The sequence below is a fragment of the Pipra filicauda genome, unplaced genomic scaffold (assembly GCF_003945595.2).
Source record: "Pipra filicauda isolate LSUMZ 115617 unplaced genomic scaffold, ASM394559v2 scaffold72_size3293161_pilon, whole genome shotgun sequence".
Taxonomy (NCBI): Eukaryota; Metazoa; Chordata; class Aves; order Passeriformes; family Pipridae; genus Pipra; species Pipra filicauda.
In genome coordinates, this window is record NW_024104898.1 from 569389 (window position 1) to 595232 (window position 25844).

Below are 25844 nucleotides of genomic sequence, written 5' to 3' on the forward strand. Positions count from 1 at the left end.
ACTGTGCTTACTACAAGCATGCACAAAATATAAAAGAATATGATCCAACATATTGTGGAGGAAAACTGGGGAAAGCAACCGAGAGAATGTGAAAGATCAGCTTTATATGTCTCAGGTTCCTTTGCTTTATAGGATGGAGGGATGGACACTGCTGGTTAATTTTTCACTTAAAAAATATTTTATAGAGAAGTACTGAAATGTGCTGGTTTAGCAAGGAAAACAGCACAACAAAATGGAAGCTTATTCAGCGACTCCACAATGGAACAACTGGGGTCTGGTCTTATTACGCCTTTCTTTTGGTAGGACTGAGACTGTCCACAGGCTACAACTGATTCCTCTTTAGAACAGTCCTCCAAAGGCTCACTTACCCATTTTTGAAAGTGGATAAAACACTGCTTTTCAGATGCTTGCTTTTTTCACCCTGTCAACAGTCCTAAAAAAGACTTTCCCACTACTTACCCTAAGTAAGGGATTCCTCAAAGGACTAGAGTTAATGGCACTTGTTTCTTATCTCACAAGACATGGAACACACTCCAGTTCTCTGTACAACATAATATTCCACGTTTCCAGTGCCTGATTTTCTATTGCCATGTACTATATTATTTACTCACATCAGCACAAAGGGAGGGTAAAAGGCTGCCATTGCAGTGCAGTCCCTCTGGAAACATGACATTCTAGGATAAAAGACAACACTACACACTGGGAAGAACAGAATAGTCCTTTAATTACAATAATGAAATTATGTGTGATTTTGTTATTTTTTTTCATAGAAAACAGAAGGTCTTCAGACTGGAACAATAAGGCTGAATAGCACAAGAGACTAAAAACAGGTGAAGTAAGCAATTCAATTTGATAACACTGTGAAATCAATTGTAGAGATTTGTCCCCAGCTATCTGAGAAACATCATTTGTTCAATTTTGTGACTTCATGGGCATGTTTTTCAGTTGTTTTCTTCTTTCTTTTTCTCTACCGAAAAACTTTACATATCCATTTATAGGAAGAAGATTGCCTCAGTGCTTGCATAGTCTTTTGGCTTTTGGCATAGCATCAGACATAAGCCCTCATCCGGCTCTTATTTTCTTTCTTGACCTCACCAAAATTTGACTGCTCTATAGCTCACATTTCCAGCTTGGTATTATGATGTTTGAGATGCCAGCTGGCAACAAAACTTCACAGGCACCTGAAGTATGAAATAAATATTTCTTGTTCATTCTAATTTCTCAGCATTGTGTTAGACCTCCTGGTTTTCCCCTAAGTTTCTCCCTAAGGTCCCTAAATTGCAATCATCCTCAAAAAAAAAAAAAAAAAAAAAAGGTCACCCATCTCCATTCAATCTCGAGGACTGAACTTTAACCACCAACTGTCCAAGATCTTGTTCTTAACAAGGCTCCCTGCCTGGTCTACGCCTCCTTTCTTCTTCAGGTTCAACAATAGCCATTAACTCTATTCTGCAGTAGCTTTCTAGATCAGAGTTTTTGCAACTGCCTTTAATTGGCCACCACTTTTTACAGAAGTGGCCAAGTGACTCCTCTGTTTTCTTTGGCTCTGTTTGGAGCTTCCTCGTGTACACAGTGCTCTCCTGCGATATTTGTGTACTGCGAGGGCCTGGAAACTGCATCCTGGCTTGTCTACATCAGGAACTAAAGGTATCAGAAAACAATAATTTCCTGTAAAGTGGACGACAATGTGAACTTGAGAGCACACCTGTAACTTTGTTATAGTGTCCACATGTAAACTCTTACCACATGTTAAATGAGAGATGGCTTACTGTGAAAGAGAGAAATAAATGATGACTTCTTTTTATAAGCCAAAATGGTGGTAGATTAAAGATGGTAAAAGTTGCTTGCCATAAGCTATCTGGTGTTTTGGTGTGGAGTAAGAATTTGTTTGTGGCAAGTAACTACAGAACAGCTCTTTGGTTACATTTCTGTTTAATGCCCTCTCTTGTAGAACTAATATGCTCTAAACATCCTGTTGTTATTTTAGACATCTAACTTTTCATTGGCATATTCTATCCAGCAATAAATTTTCCCATAGTGAATTATAGAGATGTAACTATACTAGAATTGCCCTGACAGTAGGAAAAGTTTCTCTTTGCTAGGTCAGGCAACTATACTATATAACTGAAAAAAAAACTGGTAAAACATCTACCTATTCTCCATCAGGTTATAGGCTTTGTTACCTTTTTCTTAAGAGCTTTCCCTAATTCATATAGTTAAATGTCAAAGCTAATAAAAATGAGCTCATAAAAAGCACACAGATAAAGTGAACACTCCTTGAAATCATTTAAAGACCAAGAGGTGTTACAGGTTGCAAGATCTGGGGCTTATGCAAGATCATCTCTCAATTTTTTTGACCTGTTTCTTCCAGAAGAGGATATGATACTATGCTCACTCCAGTCTGACTTGCAAACAAGGAAATCCAAATAATCCTCAAGCTGCTGATTCAATATGTGGTTCTGGAGAAAAGCATTTTTCAAATATGAAAGATTGTAAGTCCACTGGGAAAGCTCTTTTTCAGACTTCTGTCTCAACCAAAACAAAATTAAACCATTTCTCATAAGTCATGTTTTTTTAAGCTCTAACTTTTTGGTGCTCTCTCTCTGTACCTTTCTTCATAATCATACTGAGGCTGAGCACAGACTTGTTTTTCAGGACTCACCAGCACAGGTTTTTTTGCAATAGCATAGTTTTCCCCGTCCTTCACAGAAGAGCTCTAATTTTTTTCTGTTACACAGATAAATCTCCATTTATTTTAATGAATCTGATGACTCATTCCCAGTTGCAGCCCTTTACAATGAATTCCCTATTGCTGTTTCTAAACCTCCTCTTAAATGCATCCAATTTTATTTGTGGTTTTGTGTTCCAACAGGGCTTGTAAGCCTTCCAAGATCAGTATCATCTGAAATTTTATAAGTGTATCCTCCATTCTGTCACTTAAGCCATCAGTTAAAATATTGTTTAGGACAAAGAAGGACCTTGTATCATAGAATCATATGCTTTTTCTTGTGTTAGAGAATTATGTATTGATTTTCAAAACACACATATTCAATTTGTAAAGTTGCTATTATTATAACTACCCAGAATTTCCACAGCATCACTGAAGATATAGCAGTTGACTAGCTGGACTTCTTCAAGGTCACTTGGTTCATCAGGGACTCATCTTACAATGTAGGTTATGCCATCCTCAATAGCTGTCAAATGATTCATGTATAATAAGCATAGCTTTCTCAAGTTTCTGACACCTTCAGCTATGAATGGAATGGAGAAAAAAAAACAGGTCATGTTGTTAGGTGAACTATTTTGGTATGTTTATAATATCTTGATCACAGCAAACAGCTAGACAGAATTAGATGTTTACTGCCTCACATACTACAACTATAGTTTGATGCCATGAAATATATGGTAGATGTTGTTTGCAGAAATGATAAACACAACCTACTGATCAGCTACTATATCATGTAATCAATATAAACTACCCCTCAGCCCAGAGAAAGTAACTCATAGAAGATCAATAGGATCTTCTTGTGGAACAAATCCAGGAGAAGCATTTTTTCCATGCCGTCAAAGGTAGACATACGAATTGCTATTTCCATTTCAGTTACTAGATTGTGTGGCACTAGCAAACATTATTCAAACTTTTCAACCTTGGTATCCAGTGACTGACCTCACAGAAGGTCAGCAATAGGTCAGGTGAAGGAACTTTTGCAATCTGACTAGCAGTTCACGCAGATTAGCCTGTTCTGGGGCCAGTCTGTCAGATTTGTTTGACTACAGTATGCATTACTAACTTGAAGGAGCACTCTGATACTTTGTGGCATTTAGGATACAGCACATATCACGACTTCAGTGCAAATGTGTAAGAAATTACTTTTCTAAATGAGATAAAGGTATTTTCAAATTGAAATAGTGTGCAAACTTTGGAGGTTGTTAAAACACCACATTCTCAGCACTATATACTTTATTAAGGTGTGAGCTAAGAGAGAGTAAGCAGTAAAGTGTTGTAGTGCTTGTCAAACACTGTCTCCGTATTATCTGAAGTTTTCCGCTCTGCAAGTTTCCTCCCCGTACAATTACTTAATATCTTGTTTGCCTAAAGGGTAAGTTGTGCAATGCCTTCCTGTTGCCAGAAACATACAGAACTGTTTCTTGATGTAAAGCAAGTTCCAGTTCATAACTATTTGAAATTTTATGATACAGCAGTTATCAAAAACCTGGCTTTCTGTCTAGAGTTGATGGTCAAGTTAGTAGATATTTCTGCTACCAGTAGGAAGGAGTGTATCTACAATGCATTTACTTCATTTATTCTTTAATGGTTTCACTGAAATATGGTGACTTTAATTCACAATTAAGATGTTTACTGTGGGACTCTGATATCTAGACTAAACCAGAGAGTCTTTCCCTTTTTCCTTTCTCTTTCTACTATACAATAAGCCAGAGGGAAAGTAAATCGTCCCACTGGTGGTAGGAGTGAAGCCAGCATTTGCCAACAGCTAAGATACATGGACAGGTGGTTATGTGCAAAGAGCTACAAGACAACCTAAACTTCAGCAGATCAACCAGAGCATTACATGTAATCTGGGCCTTAATCAGCAAAGGTCATTTCTAAAGTGTGCAGAAAATGCAGAAAATGCTGAGAAATCTAGTAGCAGTGTATGGGAGAAACAGCGTTACTCAACTGATTTCAAACACTATTTTGTTTTGTTTTCAGAATCCCATCCTAAACTGGAAGCCCAGACAAGGTCTGATCTGGCAACAGCTGTACTAGAGGGCCCTCCGCTGGCACAGCCCAGGCAGAGGACAATGAGTTGTTCATTTGTAGAGTCTGAAGGGGAGGGGAAGGGAAGGGGGCTGAAAGGAGGGGGATGACAGCCAAATGCTAATATTTGAGCAAATGCTGAGAAAAATACAGAGTGGCTGGATCAAGTGTATTCTCGATCCTTCACTGCTTGCGTAGGACAGGGCATCAGGAGGAGCAACTCTTGAAAATCTACTTGCTGTTCTTATTTTAGCTAAGTTTAGGCAGAACATCTTTCCTTTGTCTCCTTCAGGGTCTCTTCTTTGTGAAATTCCATCTGATCTCAGCTGGTCAAAAAGTCCCTAGAAAAGGAAATAATTGAAGGAAGTTTCCTTATATTATCAAAATCATGTTTAAAAAGTAGTTAATAAATAATTAATGTCTTTATAAACAGTCTATTGAAAGCAGAGAAATCAAATGACTGCGTTCATACAGAGATCATAGTCAGAATCACAGACAATGAGAAAATACAGAAAATGTTTCCAAATAGCGAACAAGATCTTGTCTTTGCTAGGCATCAGCAGTGTCACAAAACTGTCATCTCCTTTACATCAACCTACATGTAATTTATTTATACTTAGAAGATGATACAGCACATACATAACATGGGGTCCAGTGCATGAAACCATGAAACAAGGAGGGACAGAACGAGTCACCCAGCCTATCATGCAATCTCATTTGTCACTGCTCCTCTTTAATAAAATATGCATTTGTGACTCATCTTATTACATAATATTCTGTCATTAACTATCATTGTCTCAAATTTCCTCTTCAAAGCTGATAGTGTGACATTTCATCACTTTCTTTTTCTCTCCTCCTACCCTTTTTCAGTGCCCTGGGGCCTACTCCTCATGTTATCAAGAGGTACCCTACTTTTGTCCCCCACAATTCCAAGTCTTATTCTAGCAGTGTATGTTGCTGGTCCTGTTAGGAGATAGGTACCAAACTCCTTTAAAACACTACTTCAATAAATAAGAATTGCAATGAAGCAAATTGCAATGAAAGGTTTGCCTAAAGTGCAAGCAATTCCTTGACATAGCATTCTTTGTTGTCATCACTATATGTAGTTAAGTAAAAAAATAAAATCAAGCAAGCAAATGAAAAAAACTAAGAAAGGAGTCTGGGCTCTACAAGGGATCTGGACAGGCCAGATTCATGGGCCAAGGCCAGTTGTAAGAGGTTCAACAAGGTGAAGTGCTGAATCCTGCACTTGGGTAACAACAACCCCATGCTCTGCCCCCTGACGGTCTTGAGGCAGAGCGGCTGAAAAGCTGCCTGGTAGAAGAGGACTTGGTGGTGCTGATCAACAGCAACTGAACATGAGTCAGCAGTGTGACCAGGTGGCCAAAAAGGCCAATGGCATTCTGGCCTGTATGAGAAGTAGTGCGGCCAGCAGGACCAGGGAAGTGATTGTCCCCCTGTACTTGGCACTGGCGAGGCCACATTTCAAGTCCTGTGTCCAGTTTTGGGCCCCTCACTACAAGAAGGACATTGAGGTGCTGGAGCACATCCAGAGAAGGGAAACAGAGCTGGTGAAGGGTCTGGAGCGCAAGTCCTGTGAGGAGCAGTTGATGGAGGCAGGATTGTTTAGCTTGGAGAAAAGGAAGCTCGGGGGGGACTTTACTGCTCTCTACAACTATGTGAAAGGAGGTTGTAGTGAGGTGGAGGTCAGCCTCTTCTCACAGGTAACAAGTGACAGGACGAGAGGAAATGGCCTCAAGTTGCTCCAGCGGAGATTTAGATTGGCTACTAGGAAGAATGTCTTCACTGAAAGGGTGGTTAGGCATTGGAACAAGACACCTATGGAAATGGTGGAGTCACTGTCCCTGAAGTGTCCAAGAACTGTGTAGATGTGACAGTTAGGGACATGGTTTAGCGGTGGACTTAGTAGTGTTAAGTTAATGATTAAACTTGATCTTAAGGGTCTTTTCCAATCTTAATGATTCCATGATCCTGTGATTTCATGAGTCTAAATTTGTCCAAGAACAGAAGTGTTTGGTATCCTCTGGATGGTGCAGTTTCTATAAGCGTCCAAGACACCCCAGAAATAACAGGGAACAGTACATTCATACGAGTGTAGGGAAATACAATTGAATATCTCAAGTTGGAAGGGATCCGCGTGGATGATCAAGTCCAACTTGTTCCTCCTCGCAGGATTACCTACAAATAAACTATATTTCTAAGAGTAACATCCAAAAGCTCCTTGAACTCTGACAGGCTCGCTGTAATTGAGTAAAGAGGAAGAGATGTTAGAAACTGAAGGAAACCTATTGCAAAGGTCTTGTAACAAAGAAGTTTCACAAGAAAATGAGCTGTTCTTACCATATGTCTTGTTTGCTTAACATTTTAAAGGGAAAATCTGATCTGTAGGGGCATTTTGTACTATCAAGACAGTTTTCAATTTACAAATAAGATACATACAATTATAGGGGATTTTTTTTCTGCTGCTGCAGGGAAAACTGTTGCAGATGGTGGCAAATGCAGGGTCCTGCACCTGGTGAGGAATAACGCCCTGCACCAGTGCAGGCTGGGAGACAACCTACTGGAAAGCAGCTCTATGGAGAAGGACCTGGAGATCCTAGCGGACAAGCTGTCTATGAGCCAGCAGTGTGCCCTTGCAGCCAAGAATGCCAATGGTATCCTGGGGTATATTAGGAAGAGCACTGCCAGCAGGTCGAGGAAGGTGATCCTGCCCCTCCACTCAGCCCTGATGAGGCACATCTGGAGTGCTGTGTCCAGTTCTGGAATCCTCAGTACAAGAGAGATATGGAGCTTCTGGACTGCGTCCAGCAAAGGGCTATGAAAATGACTGGTGGACTGGAGCATCTCTCTTACAAGAAAAGGCTGAGACAGCTGTGCCTGTTCAGCCTCAAGAAGAGACAACTGAGAGGGGATCTCATCAATGTCTGCAAGTATCTGAAGGGAGGGTGTCAAGAGGATGGAGCCGGGCTCTTGTCAGTTATTGTTTTATATTATTGCTCCTGCCAAGCAATAGGACCAGGGGAAAAGGGGAGAAATTGATGCACAGGAAGCTCCATCTGAACATGAGGAAGAATTTCTTTAGTGTGCGGGTGACCAAGCAGTGCAACAGGCAGGTATTGCACGATTCTGTGCAATCTGGTCTAGGATGATCCTGCTTGAGCAGGGACATTGGACCATTATGTCCCACTGTGGTCCCTTCCAACCTTACCCATTCTGGGACTCTGGGAGGTGCCTCAGATGCCGAGTTTCTGCTGTCAGCCTTCAGATCAGTTCTGGAAGGTCAGACTGGATGCAAACATCTGGCCTCAGGTCTTTGACACTGCCCCTGACGATGACAGCAGTTCTTGCACTGAAGCAGCAGCAGGGCCAGTGCTGCCCCATCAGTCCTCCAGAGCCTCTGGTGCAAGGTGGCTGTTTCATGTTTAGAAGCTGGCCTCCCCTTGGAGCAGCATCTGCTGGAGGAACTTTTTTTTTTTTTTTGGTGGCAGGGTTGGGATGTTGAAAGTAGCAAACATCCAGGGCATACCATTTTTGCTGGATGGCGGTGTTGGAACACGGAGCCGGCAAACGGTGGCGACGTATGTCAGGGCTGTAGTCCCTGCTCCCTATCCCACCACGGCATCTGTGCGTTGCCCAGGAGGCTCTGCACGGCTCTAGGGATGGATTCAATGTCACCGGGGGGCAGGAGGGAGGGGAGGAGGGAGGGAAGGAAGGAAGGAAAGAAGGAAGGAAAAGAAAGAAGGGAAGGAATGAAAAGAGGAAGGGAAGGAAGGAAAAGAGGAAGGGAGGGAGGGGGGAAACAGCCGTGTGTCGTCCCATCAGGAGGAGCCTCACATCGGGGTGGAAGTGACCTCACTGCCCGGGACAGCCGGATCCAGTGAGCGCTGGAGCCCCGCCGGCCAGTGCGGGCGCGCCTTGCGAGCAGCCAATGGCAGGGGCGGCGCCGCTTGTTGTCGCCCCGTGAGGCGGCTGCGCCGTGGGCTCGGTGCCGCCGCCGCCGCCGCCGCAGGAGGGACCCGGGAGGCCCCAGGCCCCGGTGCCCGCTCGCCCCTCGCCGCCCTCACCGGCCCCGCAGCCCCCGCGGAGGGCGGGGAGATGCAGCCCCCGGGCGCTCAGCAGCCGCCGCTCTACGCGCCCAGCAGCGGGGACTTCACCTTCGTCTCCTCGGCGGACGCCGAAGGTGAGCGCGGGGCCGCGGGTCGGGCCTCGCTCGCTGTCCGGAGAGAAGGGCTCGGCGGGGCCCCGCGTCGGCGGGCGGCTGCCGGGCCGCCGAGGCGGGAGGGGCCTTCCCTGCCCTCCTCCCCGCCGCCTCCTGGGTTGGTGTCGTGGCTGGAGGCGGAGCGGGGTGGCCGAGGTGGCCGCTGCCCTCGGGCCGCTGCGGCGGGTGCGACCCGCTGTCGTGTGCTCCGCGTCACGGTAGCACCAGCGTGGCACAGGCGGCCGGGGCACCCCGTGTGTCCCGTTCTCCGAGAGCCGGGGCCGAGGCTGTGCCCAGACCTGACACAGCCGTGCCCAGCGCTGTCACTGACCGCTCCTCCCGCTCCCCCGCGGTGCTGGAAAATCACTTCGGTGTCTGTCGAAGATTGTGTCCTGTGTTCACGTTTGCTGTAATGCTGTGCCGAGGTGCCTGCGTCGTGTCTCGTTTCAGCACCGTCATAAGGGAGAAAAAGAAGCCCTGTGTGTAATTTAGGGGGTGAAGTGTGGCCCGCTGCCGAACTGCTGCGCAAATAGCAGTGGTGCACCAGGATGCCATGTACATCAAAACTGAACATATGGGAGTCAACACTGGGCAAACTTATTTTGGTGGAGAGTGATCTGTTGGGCTCTCCCCATTTAAATAACAAGCATTCTGCTTTTATGTATGTATTTAGTTACTCATACAATTGTGACTAGGGAATCACGTAAATCCTTGCTCATGTGTCCCACCCTGGAAAAGAATTGCTGAAGTGGAGGAATTACTGTAGAATACCTGTTCTTTGCTGCATTTCCCAGTCCTTCTGAAAACAAATACAAATCAACAGTTACAGTTGTGGCCGTTGGGTTTTTTGTTGCTGTTTTGTTTGGTTTGTTTTTTCTTCTTCTTCACCTTGGCTTGAAAAAGCATCCATGTACCTTTGCCTTCCCCTTGGAAGTATTTGTTGGGCAATGCTGAACCCAATCCAGTATGGCCACCTTTCTGGTAGGTTGTGCTGAATCTGACTTGGCTCTGTGTTCCTTATGAACACAAACAAGGTGTGATCTCCTGCCCGTTCAAGTGTAGTCCTGTGTGCTGCACATACCTACTGTAGCAAAGGAAGACATAAGACATAAACAGCTTGATATTACAAAACTAAAGTACAGCACATTGCACTCCAATTTTTATGTTTCCTAAATCTTGATACATATGAAAAAAATAAAAATATAAACTGTTCTTTCTCCCCATTTTATTTCCATGAGAGGTAGGAGCTGTCAGAATGCTGGAGAGGTGTTCTCAATTAAGTGGACAGATACGGTATGAAGAACAGACTGCTTGTGGTTTTGCCTCTTGTACTGTTTTTTAAAAATTAAGAGCCAAGACTGTTTTGAAAACTGGTTTTTCACAATGTGTGATTGAAATGAGGCAGCTGAGAGACTTAGGTTTTGCTTCTGTGGTCTTGAGCCTGAGACAGCAGGAGTGAAGGCACCCAGAGTCTCACTAGGACGCATCAGAGCCCTCAGTTCTTGGCAGATTTTTCGGTGCCCAATTCCCTTCTGTTATTCAGCTCATTCAAAGCAGCCTATACAAGAGGAGGTGACCGATTTCCCCCCCCCCCCTTGGTTTCTGCAGCTTCATGTCTTGCAAAATAGACTTAAGATCGTGTTCATAGGTTTCACAGTTCAAAAGTGTACTTGCAGGTATCCACTGATCATTGACTGCTAAAAGGAGTCTTGGTAAATAAGGTTAGTGTTGGAGTTTTCCTTCCTCAGGATGGATTGTTAGCTGTCCCTGAGAAAGGAGAAATAAATGGCTGCTTGGATGTTGTGTTTCCTTTGTTTGACAGCTGCATTTATGCACAGAGAGCAAGAATGTCTCCTTGCAGAAAGTGTTGTATTGTAGCAGAAACAAATATTTTTAAATGACAAAGGGGTCCTAGTGACAAAGAGAAAACTTCTGAGGCTTTCTCTACCTTAATGCCCAGCCATTAAGACTTGTTTTTTCCTCCCTCTGTAAACAGCAGAGAAAGGTTTTGCTTGAGTCTGGTGAGTACTCTCATGATTATGAAATGATTGAAAACCATTTGTGGAGAAGCTTAAATTTAAGCTTTAGTGGCCTAGCAAGCTGATTTGGGAAGGAGAATTCTGATTAATTGATATAGTGAGTGATCAGTGAACACTTAAGACATGTTGGCTGAAGACTGTGCGAGATTCTGTCATATACAAATTCTGTTTCTATAAAACTGTGTTGCATTTTTAAAGAAGATGTCACAAATGTAATCTGTGACTATGGCCTGACTTACCTCTGTGAGTACATGTTTCAGAAGTACTTGCTCTATAGCTGGGTATTTTGGGAAATTTGTGCCGAGGAACTTTTACATGTGAAAAACACACAACAATGGAAAGGCAAAAAAAGATTTTCTGTGGTGAGGTGAAAAGTTGTTGGATGAGAAGAGAGTTTCTGTCTCTCATTATATTTGTAATAAGCCTTGTACAAAAAATTAGCATGTTTCTGTTTGTATTTTTCCTTTTTAGCAGATAATGGAAATCCATGGTTTCCTAAAGGAATAATTATTCCCCTCTTATATATTTTTTTCTTTCTTCAAGTCATTTCATTTATTTTCTGATACTATTTTGTACATTTCATCTGTATATAACTGAATAAAATGAGCAAACAAAATTAATATTTATTGGCGATTTTGGCACAACCAGAACATAGATAAATTGCTCTTTGTTTTGTTTACTACTGTGGCAGAGCAAGATCATAGTATATTGAGGAGAACTCCTTGTATTTCTTTTTGGCTGGAGCCTAAGAATCTCTGACAATATTCTTTCTCTAACATTTTCAGCTATATTACAGGCATGCTACAAATGAAGACATCTTCAGATATATTCCTTTTATGAAAAATTTCACATAGGAACAGGGAGTTCTTTTGCCTGAAACAATGCCACTATGCAAAAGTATGCTCCAAAGGAGGTAGAATATGTCAGAAAAAATAATCCACGGTTTACAGCATGTTGAGACTATTAGTTACTTCCTTTTGTGCCTTTAAACACTTAATGATACAGCACAAGTGGAAGCCTTTCTGTCATACCATAACACTGTGTCATAAAACAAGATTCCCATCTAAAAGCTAAAGCCTGGTAATTTGAGACCTAACCCAACAGTGGTACTATTGCATTAAAACCACAAGTATGCTTTCCAATTATGTATCTGTTAAAGTATAATTTTATTCTGTAACTTTGAGTATTTCATGGTGATGACCAACACATGTAGCTTTGTATGTATATTGTTTATCTTCCAGTACTTTTGAAATCAAATGGCTTTTGGCAAGACATAAAAAGATCTATATTTCTCTCCCTTTTTGTCTAAGATCTGAGTGGCTCCATAACAACTCCAGATGTTAAGTTAAATCTTGGAGGAGAATTCATCAAAGAATCTACTGCGACTACATTCCTAAGACAGAGAGGGTATGGCTGGCTTCTGGAAGTGGAAGATGATGACCCAGAAGATAACAAGCCACTCCTGTATGTTGTAATTTTTTGGGGGTATCTATCTTTATTAGCTCTATAGGAAAAACAATCAACTTGTAGCCTCTCGTTGTCCCACAGCCTTTTGCTGTAACTAGAATTCTGTGTGACAGAATTGACCAATGAGTGTTTGCTGGTGCGAGAATGAAAACATTATGTTTCTCATTATGTGTTTAGTGTAATGAGAGAGGCTTGTTATTCACTGTCAGGGAGGAAGGAAGGAGGAAGTAAAATCAAATGTTATTAATCTCTATAAGTATAAAGCTTTTGTGGGTCTTCTGCCTTTATCTGTTGATCCTGTAATGGTTTAAAAAATGAGATTGTATTCTTTCTATTTTTTGCACTCTTGTTGCAAGTTTCTTAATACTGTCAAGGAATCAAAGGCTAAGACAATCCTGTGGAAAGATTTCTCTTAAGTAAATCTAAGTCAATTCTGTCACTTACTCTGAAGCAAAAGCATCCTGAATCAAGGTTATTATAGTAGGGATGCTAGAACCAAGGTAGCACAAACTTTATAATCTTTGATGCTCTTTTATTGTAAAGCTAGATTAAAAGGATGCTAGTGTTGAAAGACAATAGTGTCCTGGAAACCGAAAATCTCTGCATCCCTTGTTCTGTACACAGAAGTGTGATTGGCTGAAGAAAGTTTGTATCTTAAGATTACTGCACTGCACAGTCAGGCAGCCTAGGTCTTAGTCCTTGTTCTGCACCTAAGCAACTTCGTTCTCAGTGTCTCCGTGTTTTTCTGTGTGAATTAAAGATAATGATGCTTTACAAAATTGAAGTGAGACAGAGAGTACTCTGGAGGACTCAGATGAGAGTTTGGGAGAGAAAGGGTGTCTGGAGAGCTTCATAACGACACTGCTACTTGAGAAGTACTTTAGTTTGAAGTGTGGGGAAATAGCTCCTTGTGTGAATAAGTCTGTTTTGTAGACTTCTAGCTTTTATTTAAGAAACAGACTGGTGTATTGAGGTGACAACATATGAATTCTGTCTTTTGTGTAACTTTTTGCACCACAAACCCCAAGTTTATGATTCAAAGACAGCTAGGTGTTCTAAGCTGCTGATTGCTGTGAGAACACATCAGGGAAATGATCAATTTCTGGCAAACAGGATGAATATGATAATCCTAAAAGAGAAGACCTTCATCTGACTTTCATGAAGCAGTTTTTATGCAGGTTTATGCAGTTTTGATTACTCACAGAACATGTGCCATAATGAAGTCTTGCAATCTAAATCCTACTAAGGATCGAAAGAACAGGAGCCAGCTAAGGAAAGTTCACCCGTGTGGTGCTACACTGCAGATGTTTTGTTCAGTAAAATGAGTTGTTTTTTTTTACTTTCTCATTGGACAGCCTATTTCACAGACACTTGTTTCCTCTTACAGCTACCTTCTTAGGTGAGGTAGATGTCAGCTTCATGGAAAAGACAGTTCATTCGCATAAGAAACTGTCAGAAGCCCTAGACAATGACAAAGAATTATTTCTAGACAGCAAATATTTGTGTTACACAGTCTTCAGAGTAAAGTATGGGAATTCTACATCCTTTTTAGATGAATGGAGGAGAATAGGTGCTTTTAGTCTACTCCTTAGATTCAGGGGGAAAAATGTTTTTTATGTAATAATACCAGTTCTGAAGTAGCTTCAGTAATAGAAATCCAAAAATTGCCTTGAGAGACTCAGTGAGCACTATTTAATTTTTTCTTTTAAAAAGACAAATTGTGATGAATCATGTCTTTCCACTTATTTCTCACTTCAGCTTTTCTGAGGGAAAAAAACACAAAAATCAAAGCCTTTTACAAAACTTTCATAAATGGACTTCACAGAATTACAGCATCAGCTAGGTTGGAAAAGACCTCTGATATCATCAAGTCCAACCTAACTTAGGATATGATTCTACATTTTTCTTCACTGTACTCTTAAATGTAGAGCAGGATATCTGCTGGAGAGCAGGATATCTTCTAAAAGTGTCTTGCATTCAGAACTTCTCAGTCATGACTGAGGTTCAGCACATAAGGAAGTGGATTGCCCCTTACTTGCAAAGTCTGATTCCTTCCCATGATGCTAGGACAATCAGGGCAAGATCAACCAGTTAAGAGTCTCCTGGGCAGAACAGGGCTTCTGATCAATTTGTAGTTGCTTGCAGAGAGCATGTAGCAGGAAGCAGAGAAGGCAATGAGAAGGGCGAGATCTGTTGATAGATTTTACTGGTAGTTTAAATTGGCTTTTATTTATTTTTACCCATATTGAAATCAAGCCAGAAATTAAACAATTGGCATAAACTGGTCTGCTGTAAACTACTGTTAGTGAAGGCAGTTAAACTCCATTTTATTTTAAAAAGTTGTTTTTACCTGATGTATTTGGAATGCTGTAAGATTAGTGAATATGATGGTATTCTTTCTTGTAGAATTTGAAATAAAATGTTTCCACAGTAAGTGTGCTCATGGCAAACTGCTTGGCATAGGAATACACAGACATCCTCCTTTGGTGTATGTACGTCTTTGACTTTTAAGTAGTTACAGTGGTACGAGTGTGTTGTGTTCTTGTGTGTCAGAAAAATAGACCTGCTCTCTTAATGCAGTCTATTAGGATATTAGAATCATCAATGGTTCGGGTTGGAAGGGACCTCATCTAGTTCCAAACCCTCTGCCATGGGCAGGGACAACTTCCACTAGACCATGTTGCTCAGAGCCCCATCCAACCTGGCCTGGGTATGTTGTGTACGTTTTCTATTCTCAGTCATGTAATTTATTTTTGAGTAATTAAATAAATCTTAACTGTCACACCAGTTACTGAATGTGGGATGAAGATATGGTGTTGCTTTATTGTAGACAAACTGTTCCTTCAGGAAGCCTTGTGGGTGACAGGAGACTTGCTCTGTAAACCTACTATATGCCCTGCACTGATTTTTTTATGCTCTATTCCATTACTGTGGTGTTTAGTAATGCTCTCTTGCTTTACAATTTCAGGGAAGAACTTGACATTGATCTGAAGGATATTTACTACAAAATTCGATGTGTTTTGATGCCTATGCCATCTCTTGGGTTCAATAGGCAGGTAGTGAGAGACAATCCAGACTTTTGGGGTCCTCTGGCAGTTGTCCTCTTCTTCTCAATGATTTCATTATATGGACAATTTAAGGTAGGTGTAAGTTTTCTGCCTAAAAAGAAATCTAAGCTAAATCTGGGGACGTGATTACTAAGTCATTTGCATTCTTACGTAGGTAGAAAGCCTTTTTTTCACATACTAATGTGGGGCATTTCAAATGCTGTTTCTCAAGTTAATATGTAGAAAGACAGCAGTAAGAAATTTATTAAATAGCCCACGGATAAGTTAATCATGATGAAATGTCAGGTTTGTTTTTATACAGTAAAACAAAGGAAAGATGTGATTTCTAGAGGAACCAGATTGATACTAATGGGTTTATATTCATATTAGTGAATCTTTCAATTTTAATTGTGACCTTTTGTTAACTTGCTTTTTATTGCTAAAAAATGTTACTGAAAAGCATTTGTTTGGATGCCATCAATGTTAATTCCCTGACAAATAAAGCTGCTTGATTAATTCATACTATATCACTGCTGTTATCTGCTGTATTTAATCTTTATTACTGCCATTTGCTGTTTTGTCCTCCCTATTCAGTTACAATCAAATAACTTTCCTCTGGTCAATAGACTTTTTCCATAATTCCTTTTGAACTCCAGGGTGAATAGATATTCAGAGGCATTGCACATATTTAATTGGCCTCCATAAACACTGTTACCTTTTTTCTTTATGTTTAGATTAAAATAAAGAAGTGTTATCAATTATAATAACAATTTGAATGTAAGCCTAGGTGATCTTGCTTTGAAAATCTCTATATATGTGGTTACAGTTGTTTTAAATACAATGAAGTATAGCAATAAGCCATATGTAAGTGAGCAGAAAGTGCTTATAAAAGGATTTGTGTGAATGGTGGAATAAAATTGTCTTTGGGACCTCTGGCTTCTGTATGGTGTACCAAATGCTGACTAAGAATGCACCCTTAGTATCTTGTCCCTATGAGGCTTTAAGTGAGTAGACTAAACCACTGTATTACTCAAGTCTTCTGGGTACTTACGTGTCTCCTCAGCAAAATAAGGACCATTCCTTGACCCCATGACAGATGAACTACCTCCTGCAGTTGGTGTACCTCCTGTACAGGAACACTAGGTCTAATGTTTCTTAGGAGCAGTGGATTTACCATAGGGATGCAAGAGTGCCATATGTGAGTGAGGAGGGAAAGCTAGCAGCTAGCAACAGGATGACTGACAACAGCGAGACCGGGTGAACTGAACAGTGAGCTGTAAACTTGCAGAGAGATGAACACTCCTGATCTAAGACTTTATTCCAATCCTCGTCTTTTAGACAGTGGAGGAAAGCAGCAAATAAAAGGAGACCATGTGCTATTTTCACAAATAGCATAAAGCCATTATTTAGGTTTTTTTAAGTGATACTGTGATTTTTATCCCTTTTTCCCTATTTCATTCTTCTGGAAATCTGGAATTTTTATTTAAGCAAAGTATTGGATTAAGTACTGACTTAATTGAGTACTGGAAATACAGGGACTGTACTGATGCTGTTGTTTACTTCTAAAAAGGCATTTCAAAAAGGAGAGCTTCATTTCTAGTCCTCCCAGTGACTCAACTCCAAAAATAGCTAAGTTACTTTGAAGCCAGAGAATGATTTTAAGATTTCTTCTTTAGCTTAAGAGCAGAACTATGAAAGAAGCAAAAAAAATAATGACAGGTTTGGTCCCAGGAGTCTAGGGCTTTTTATTCAGTTATGATCATCACCAAATTCCACTGAGAACTGCAGTCCTTTGTCTTCTTTGAATAAAGTGGCATCTTTAAGGGTGCAAGAAAGAGAATTCCAACTCCTTATATTGTTTGGGCTGACTTTAAAATCAGTCTGAGCACACATTGTAATAGGTGGGATGTGAAGACACTTAGGGTACTTTTAGCTAAACTTCCTATTCCTATTGCAATACTTAAAAAACACATTGCATGTGCATTTCATGTACAGCAAATTTACCATGAATGTGAATCTGTAAATGTAATCTCTTAATTTTATTTGCAAATTGCATTGTGCTACTAACTAAAACTATTCTTGCTGCAATTCAGAATTCAGCTTTGCATAATAAAATCCTTGACTGCAGTGAAAGTGATTAATGGAAATGAGTTTTCCTTTCTGACAATGAAAATTATTCATATAAATGAATTGTTCTTTATCTCTTAAGGTTGTTTCTTGGATTATAACTATTTGGATATTTGGATCCTTGACAATTTTTTTACTGGCCAGAGTTCTTGGAGGAGAAGTAAGTACCTGTATGCGAAAAGGAGGTAGAGAGAGGTAATGTAAAGCCTCTTGGTTACATTTTTCAACATTAGTTGAGTTTTTATAGTGCTTGGCTTTGGACCTTGTAGCCAGCTAAGGATGGATGCAGTTGGTAAGTGTAAAGTCAACATTTCAGGTTCTTGGCCTCCAAAATAAAATCTAAAATACAGAGATGGTCAGCTAATCTTTCTGTGCAATGGATGATGTCCTTGGAAGTGATAAACAACCTGGAAGTTTGTACTGTGGGTCCCAGAAATTCTAACAGCTTCCTGTGATCCAGAACTGGAGGGACAAGTGCTTTCAATTTTTTGGTCACTGACCTAAATGGGGCCCTTTCTCCTACTTTGCACTGCTCATGCACCATCCTTTATTTATTTTAATTATTTTTTTTTTTTAGTGGGGGCTAACAGCAGTTGTATGATGGCCTTGTGGGTAAAGCACCAGTGTTTGTTTTCATGCTTAGCCTGATGCGGTTCAAACCTGTTAAAGGATGAAAGCCAATGCATATTCCTCAACTGCAAAGCCAATTGAAGTTTGGGCCTGAATTCCTTCCTCGAGCTGCTTGCACCAGCAGAGTTGGAATAGCTGCTTGAGTTGTTTACAAATTGAGTCACTAATTGATTCAGGTGTAAACAACAAAAAATGACTTGGAGCAAGGCCCACAGACAGCTACAGTGGAACAGTCAGGAGCATAGAACTTCTTAAAATGTATCTACAGAATAAAACGCATTGAACTGTGTCATGAAGAACTAAATATTCAGTGATGATTGATTTTTATATTTTTACTATGCATCTTTCATTAATGATGCACTAGTGTTGCAGACTTACCATGTTATTTACTTTAAATTTTTTAGATTTTCCTTTTAATCATAATTGCTAGTCTTCTCATGTGAACATGAAAGCTTTTATAAATGTGATTGAGTTGTATTTCTGCATATCAACACAATCTAGGTGCCCTTAAATCAGTCTGTTTTGTGGCTCACAGTGTGAAATTATCAGAATGTATAAACTGGGGAGAAAGTATAGGTCTGCAGAGTTCACTGTGAGCGATCATTGTCAACAAGAGTGGTTGCAAGATACCACTATTTTTCCTGTTAAATCCAAGAAGCATAGCTGGGCCCAGGAACATTTCAAACTCTGATAGGGGGAAATCAGACACTTCATTCTGAAGCTAAAAGTAGTTATGGAAATACTTTGAACGACGCTGTTCAAGATAGTCATAGTAAATTTCAGGTGGAAATCAGAAGAATTCTGTGCCTTAGAGGAATCAAGGTCTAGGTCTTCCGCTGGCACCAAGAGCGTTCATGTACTTTATGTATTTATTTATATATAATGGGTATGAGTATGTTAATACAGAAAATTATGTCTTTGCTGCTTGTGACAAACTAAGAGGTCTGTTGCAGTTCTGTGCTCCTAGGTATCATATGTACACTCCTTGGAGAGTGACAGTTGAGAACCACTTAAGGCAGAACATGAAAATATGAGGGGTGGATGGATTTACGTATTTAACCTGTGTAATACTTCCTTTGAAAGTGATCATTTACAGTGTCTAAAAACAACAACAGAAAAAGACAAGGTATTTTTAATTCTAGGAGGTAGCATACAGAAACAATTTTCACACTAGCAAGCTTCTATTAGCTGAAATTTCATGAATACCTAAGACATTATTATCATTATTCACAGTGTTATAACAAGATCAAATTGCATTTGGTGGCAAAGATTGAGTACTGCAAAGCTTATTTATATGTGCTTGAAAATTTCAGGTTGCTTATGGCCAAGTTCTTGGTGTAATAGGATATTCCCTACTTCCCCTCATTGTCATAGCACCTGTACTTTTGGTGGTTGGATCATTTGAAGTTGTTTCTACCCTAATAAAAGTAAGTTCATATCATCTATTGAGAACTGTTTGGTTAATTTTAAGTCACTTTCCTAATACTTCAAGTATTAATATGTTCAGGAAAACATAACGATGTGTCAGAATTTTTAGAACTACAATGTAAGCTCTGTGATCCTTTTGTTTAATGGTGGAAAGTGAATTTTGTCTTAAATGCTCCTGAGTGCTTGTGGATATACAGTGCTGTTGCTATAACAACACCTGTTGTTACTAGGCTAGCTGATATTTAAGTATTTTGCTATGCCCCAATAGTTGCATTAAAAAAAAAAAAGGATTCTCATTTTGACAGGAGGATGCATAATTAAACCTCAGAATGAAGAACCTGAAAATAAGCTGTTCTATCCCTTCCCCCAAGATCCAGTTTATTTTTAGTTGCTCTAGCATGAATATGACATTAGTCATTGTTCTGAGACCTTCCCATAGTATAGCTGTACAAAGCTCCCAATACTCTTTGCAGAGAAGGTAAGTATTGTTCTGATTTACAGTTGTGGAATGTAAGGCACGAGAATAACCTGCCTGATACCACCTGCTGCTGGACACCTTTTATGAAACCAGCAACGTTCCCTGATAGAACTACATAATGTTCTTGAACACTTCCAATACTTCTTAAAGCCCTTTTGGGGAGTCTTTGAAGTTATTGATGAACTTATGGAAAGGCTGGAAAATTGTTATAAGCTAAGCTGTATGCTTTTGGGGGAGTTGTTCTGTTGATTTGATTATTTCTGTCCTTCTAACTTGCTGGTAAACAGTATAATTGAAGTATAACTAAAGTGTATGATAAGTAAAAGAATTGCTATATTTGTGATTTTATAACTTGCAATTACTGTTTAGTGATAGTCAGAAAGTAAATCACTAACTTGCCAGTTAACTAATATATAACTTGAAAATAAATATATGTTAATGAAACCTCTGTTACTTGATTACTATTACCAGTCTTACGTTTACATCAGGGCGAATCTGTCTGAGGCTCCTGCCTTTGCACCATAAGTATGAAAATGCATTACAAGCCCCATATGGCCAAAACTACTTAAGCTGTGACAAGTACTACTTCTTGCGGCTCTGTGCTTGGGGAAAAATTTCACAGCCCTGAAGTCGGGGAACCTACAGTGAAATAGGGAAATTCCAGCCAGTTCTTTTCCAGTTGCAATCACTGCACCTCAATTGATTTAATTGCTGCAATTTTCCTAATGTATCTTAGGGAACTCAGTCATAGTCTTGATTGTCCTTCTTGTCCATCTCTGCAGCCTCAAGTAAGGCAGCAAAACTAGAAGTATGCAATGACATGCAGTTTGGAGGTGTTGGTGGTAGTGGGTTAGGGGTTTTTTGTTGTGTTTTTTTTGGTTTGGTTTGGTTTTTTTACAGTGATTGTTAAATGGGCCACATGATCCCTCAAGGGCTTCAGCTCCTCTGACAGAACTGTGGAGAAAGTTCTTTGCTGGGGTCCTGTTCTGTCTCCCATTGTTGGTCTTGTATTTTGCAGAAGAGTATAGTGGTTTTGCATACCACTCAGTTTTAAGTATTTTTCCTTCGTTGTTAATATTTAGGGTGCTGCTAGAAGATAATAATATCTGATTTCTTTTTGCTCTAATCTTGTTAGTTTGAGGTTTGAGTCAAGTTCTCTGACTTCAAGACATTTTTTCTTTAAAAGCGTGCATGCTGACTTCATATAACTTAGTGGATATTCATAAGTGATATTACTTTCTACCAGTCTTTTAAGCTGGTTCTCCCTCAATTTAGTAAGCAATATAGTCTGTGATAAAGGTTGCATTTTGAAGGGCTTCTCACTGCACCTGAAAGGAATAGGAATATGAGGTTCAGTTATCTTGAGATGGGGGCATCATAAGTAAAGAAAAATTTATGAGCCAAATTAATCCTGAAATAAAAAATGTTAATTGTAACTCTCTGGTGTATGTTATAGGAGGAAATGTCAAGTATAGTAACTGTTTTGCTTGAAGATGTGTGTGGGGTAATAGTTGAGGACAGTCAAGGTAGAAAGAAATTTAATCCAGTGAGGTTTCAAATTTTTGGTGTATGTAAGATTACAGCTTACAGCTTGCTTTGTGGTATCTATATGTCTTACACAGAGAAAACTTCCTGTAGATCCTTAGCTGCTCACTTCAGTAAAACTGTCTCAAGCGAAAATAGCATGCTCTGTTTCTCTAAACTTCAATGAAAATGCATAGTATAGACTTCGTATTTGTGTGTGTGGAGTTCTTCCCCCAAAATCTTTTTTGGAGAGTTTCTTTTTAATTGTATTGAGAGTGATTTTTTTCATGGTATTTGGCGAGACTTTCTTGCGGTGTCAGCTAAGACTGTTCATCTTCTTTTTCAGCTGTTTGGAGTCTTTTGGGCTGCATACAGTGCTGCATCATTACTAGTTGGAGAAGAATTCAAGACCAAGAAACCCCTTCTAATTTATCCTATCTTTTTATTATACATTTATTTTCTGTCCTTGTACACTGGGGTGTGATCTAGTGTAAGATGGGGCCAGAAACCATATTTTAGTCACTTGCAGACGGATAATGTGTAAGGTTGAGGAGGCCGGAGCTAATACAAGTGACTGTTTTGTATCCAGTTGTCAAGATGTTTTAAGATCGAAGAGCATATTTGTGTATATTATTTAATGAAGCAATTGTAGCTATATAGATTTGTATCAAAGTTCTAGGTTTGTTTAAGACTCTTCAGATTTTAATGAACAAAATAAAAGAACCTTGTGTTTTATAATAACGCGTAGCAAAACCACAACTCAATACCTGTGCCAAAAGCACTGGGACCATATTACTATATTCAAGAAGAAAAAATGAGAAGTTAACTGTAACAATCTCAAAGTGCAATTTTTCTTTTGAGCTTAAACACAGCTGGCTTTTTTTGGCACAGCAAATTCTGTAGATAATATATATTTATGAAACAGTCCTGATTGTTCACAGAATAGTCTGTATAATCAAGACAAGAAGATACTACTTTTAATTTAGTGCCTCAATTACTTTGATTTGGCTGTTGAGTTTTTATAAATTCCAATTTGTTTTCAAAACATGTATATACTGTGTATTTTGTATCTATTGTTGTGTGTACCGTAAATACTCCTTGGTTAAGGATGTATATTGGATTTTTAAAAATTGAAGATACAAGTATTTGAAGTCTTCATTTACTATCTCTGACCAAAGGAGCAAGATATTTACAGTGTGGCATAATTAATTAAAATGCATATTTAGAGAATCAAATTATTTTACTTAAAAGTATAAATTTACAGAGAAATGGGTGAACACCTTTCTCAGCTCTAGTGCTGGCTTAGTGTTGGAGAAAAAAGATGATCTATCAAATTTGTGTGATCTTTAAACAATGTTATTTTATGATGACAAAATAAAAATAATGCTTCCCTAACTATGTTTTACAACATCTTGCTCTGTTTTGCTTTTAGTAGCACGGTATTTAACACACATCTATTTTTTTCCTCACCAATAATATTGATCCCTTGTAAAGAGAAATAAAGATTTGGAAGGCCAGATTCTCCCTCCACTAAACAAGGGAGAGTTACAGCCTTAGTAACAGTTACAGGTTTGCTAATTTTGACTCTCCAAGGATTATGTAATAATGTGATGACATGTTAAATATTTCCTGTGTACTGTGTTGATTGCTGATGTAATAGTCCTTATGGTAAGATATCTTCACAAGGGAAGTCCACTGAAGTTCACTTTGCATGGTACTAACTTAGGCATTTGCAATCTTCAGTATTTGGTATCGACAAATAGATCTTAAGTTTCTTAATTTTTTTTTTTTTTTTTGGTAACAGAAAAAAAGTGTTTCCCATCCCCGTCCTTTTTTTTTTTTTGATGCTGCAAATAAAAATCAGCCATGACAAGGTAATTGCAAGGGCTGTCCTTGGCCCCTGATGGACATATTTCCATATCAGAACTGTAGCTTTTCAGCTTTTTAGACTGTGGAACTTGCCATCTTGGTAACTTATTTTTACCAGTCATTACTGATGCAAAATATATAATTAAATTCCAACTCTCCCACAGACCTTTTGCTTATTCAGTCTGCTTTCCTGGCTGATGCTTGTGTTGGTTTTAAATGGAACTACTTGAAGTTAATGCTGGACGTAAATTGTAGTGTAATACTTGAGCTTGTAATATATAAAAGGAGAAAAACTTGTAGAGCAATGGACTTTTCACCTGGTTTTTGACTTCTGCAGAAGTTCTGGTAGAATTACTGTAGAGTCATACTGAACCAATTTATACCAGCAACTTAGTTCTTACCTGCAAGTATTTTAAGAGCATTCATATCACGTTCTGAAAAAAAAAAAAGAAAAAACAAGTTATGGTGTATTTTTAAAAAAGCATATTAGCTTTGGAATCTTGCATGATAATCTGGTCTTACCTTGTTTTTTTCATTACTTATGTCATTTTTTTAACAGGAGTATGCAAGTAGTATTATGAGACTCCACCCAGACCCTGTAAATACATGTTTAACTACCATCCCCACAAGGTGAAGGGCAAGGACATATTTAGGTTACTGGGCTGCCAGAGAGCTTTAAGCTTAGTTCCTCTTTGCATAGTTGTTTGTGAGGTGTCCGTAATGGATCCCATGCATCTGAAATGACTATGAATATTGAAAGGATGCAAGAACGTTCTGTTGAGTCTCCGAGTATCTCAATTTCCTCTACATTAATTTTCTGTGAAATTTATAGGTGCAGTTTTAACTGTTCCTTTCCACAGACTTGGCACATGTGTAATATGCAATGTAGATATGCACTTAACATAGTACATATTTTGTACACAATTGCAAATTTGCACCTTTTAATCTTAGTGTCTCTAGGGTCACCTTTTGCATATGCTGTGCAAGAAATATGTACAAACAACTCTCAAATGGTTCTGATAGTTTGTAATAACTTTGCATTCAACAAACTCATATTTTTAGATAAGGTATGTGTGTAAATACAAGATGTATTTTATAAAAATTTTGAATTAAACTTGTTTACAGAATGTATGAAGCTCATTTATATTTACTGAATTAATACTGAATAATTAATATTGATTAATTAAGACACATCTCTAATCCCATACATGTCACCGATAAATATTGATGTATATAGCATCAATAGCTTTGAGGCTATGAAGAAGTTTTGTGATAATATATATACTGTTTCAGTCTGTCAAAACCGGAAACTTAGAGCATATTCATCTAGCAAAAAAGTTGCCTTTCTGAGATGCAATACCTCCTTCTGAGGTGGAGACATGGGTATCACACCTTAGACGTGCTTTTTGGATGATCTCTACAGAGCAGCTAAACATGTACCTATCTTTTTTCCTCTTCTACCCATCAGACCTACTCTGCTGTGTATCAGAAAAGTTATGCTTACTTGAAAAGTGTGTGAAACCAGTTGTTATGATGAGGAGACAACATACAGCTTGAGATCTGCTGTGAATGTTATCGCTACCCCTAGTGCTTTACTTGAAGTAGTGAAGCAGGCTTAAAAGCTGCTTATTTTACTCCCAGCGCAATTTTGATTAGCCTGGGTGGCACACATACTTGTGGGTTTGGTTTGGTTTTGTTCTTTTAGTTTTTCTTTACACATTGCATTTCTTAAATCATTTTCCTGCTACAGCAGCCTCTGCTAGTTTGGGTCCTTCTAATAAAAATTTTCTGTAGGAAACTTAATTATATTTTAAAAATATATTTACGAACATCAGTAGCCTAAAAACATTTTGAAATATTTTAGTATAACATGTCACTTAAATAAAATAATGCCTATGGGAGATAAAAAGTAATGCATCCAGGTAGGCTGAGCTGTACGAACTGCACTAACATTCTAGTGGGTGAAAAGGGAAAATCTTAACAAAATACAAAAGGTTTTATTAAACTTAGGTCATTTTTGAAGCACTGCTTCAAAGTAAAACGCTGTCACAGGTGCAATGACCCGGGGCCAGGCACACCCTTCCCGCGGGCCGAGCGCATTCCGGCAGGGAGCAGTGGCATTGTGGCTCCGTCCCTCGGTACCAGCGCTGGAGGCCGCTCACACCGGGGCTCGCTCGCATCGCTCGCGTACAAAACCAGTCTCGGAGCCGGGGTACGAAACGCTCCGGTTTCCCCGAGACGGGGGGGCGGCCAACGC

General features: G+C 39.5%; 1 protein-coding gene and 1 long non-coding RNA gene across 2 annotated transcripts; one reads left to right on the forward strand and one right to left on the reverse strand.

Annotated features, from left to right (window-relative positions):
- Nucleotides 1-705: 705 nt before the first annotated feature.
- Nucleotides 706-8511, reverse strand: LOC113995230. Its single transcript, XR_005566529.1, has 2 exons — nt 7989-8511; nt 706-5100 (listed from the first exon to the last, which is right to left on the reverse strand). It is a non-coding gene; the product is annotated as an uncharacterized LOC113995230 (long non-coding RNA).
- Nucleotides 8512-8729: 218 nt separating this feature from the next.
- Nucleotides 8730-24714, forward strand: YIPF4 (Yip1 domain family member 4). The gene is made up of 6 exons (XM_027735083.2): nt 8730-8960; nt 12328-12481; nt 15453-15624; nt 17741-17818; nt 19602-19715; nt 22065-24714. Exons 1-6 carry the CDS (start codon nt 8876-8878, stop codon nt 22200-22202), a joined length of 741 nt encoding a protein of 246 aa, XP_027590884.1. The 5' UTR covers nt 8730-8875; the 3' UTR covers nt 22203-24714.
- Nucleotides 24715-25844: the final 1130 nt, after the last annotated feature.

Coding starts and splice junctions, on each gene's coding strand:
- YIPF4 (XM_027735083.2), top strand. CDS start 8,876: ATGCAGCCCCCGGGCGCTCAGCAGCCGCCGCTCTACGCGCCCAGCAGC. Junction 8,961..12,327: donor CTCCTCGGCGGACGCCGAAG/GTGAGCGCGGGG, acceptor TTTTTGTCTAAG/ATCTGAGTGGCTCCATAACA. Junction 17,819..19,601: donor CCAGAGTTCTTGGAGGAGAA/GTAAGTACCTGT, acceptor TGAAAATTTCAG/GTTGCTTATGGCCAAGTTCT.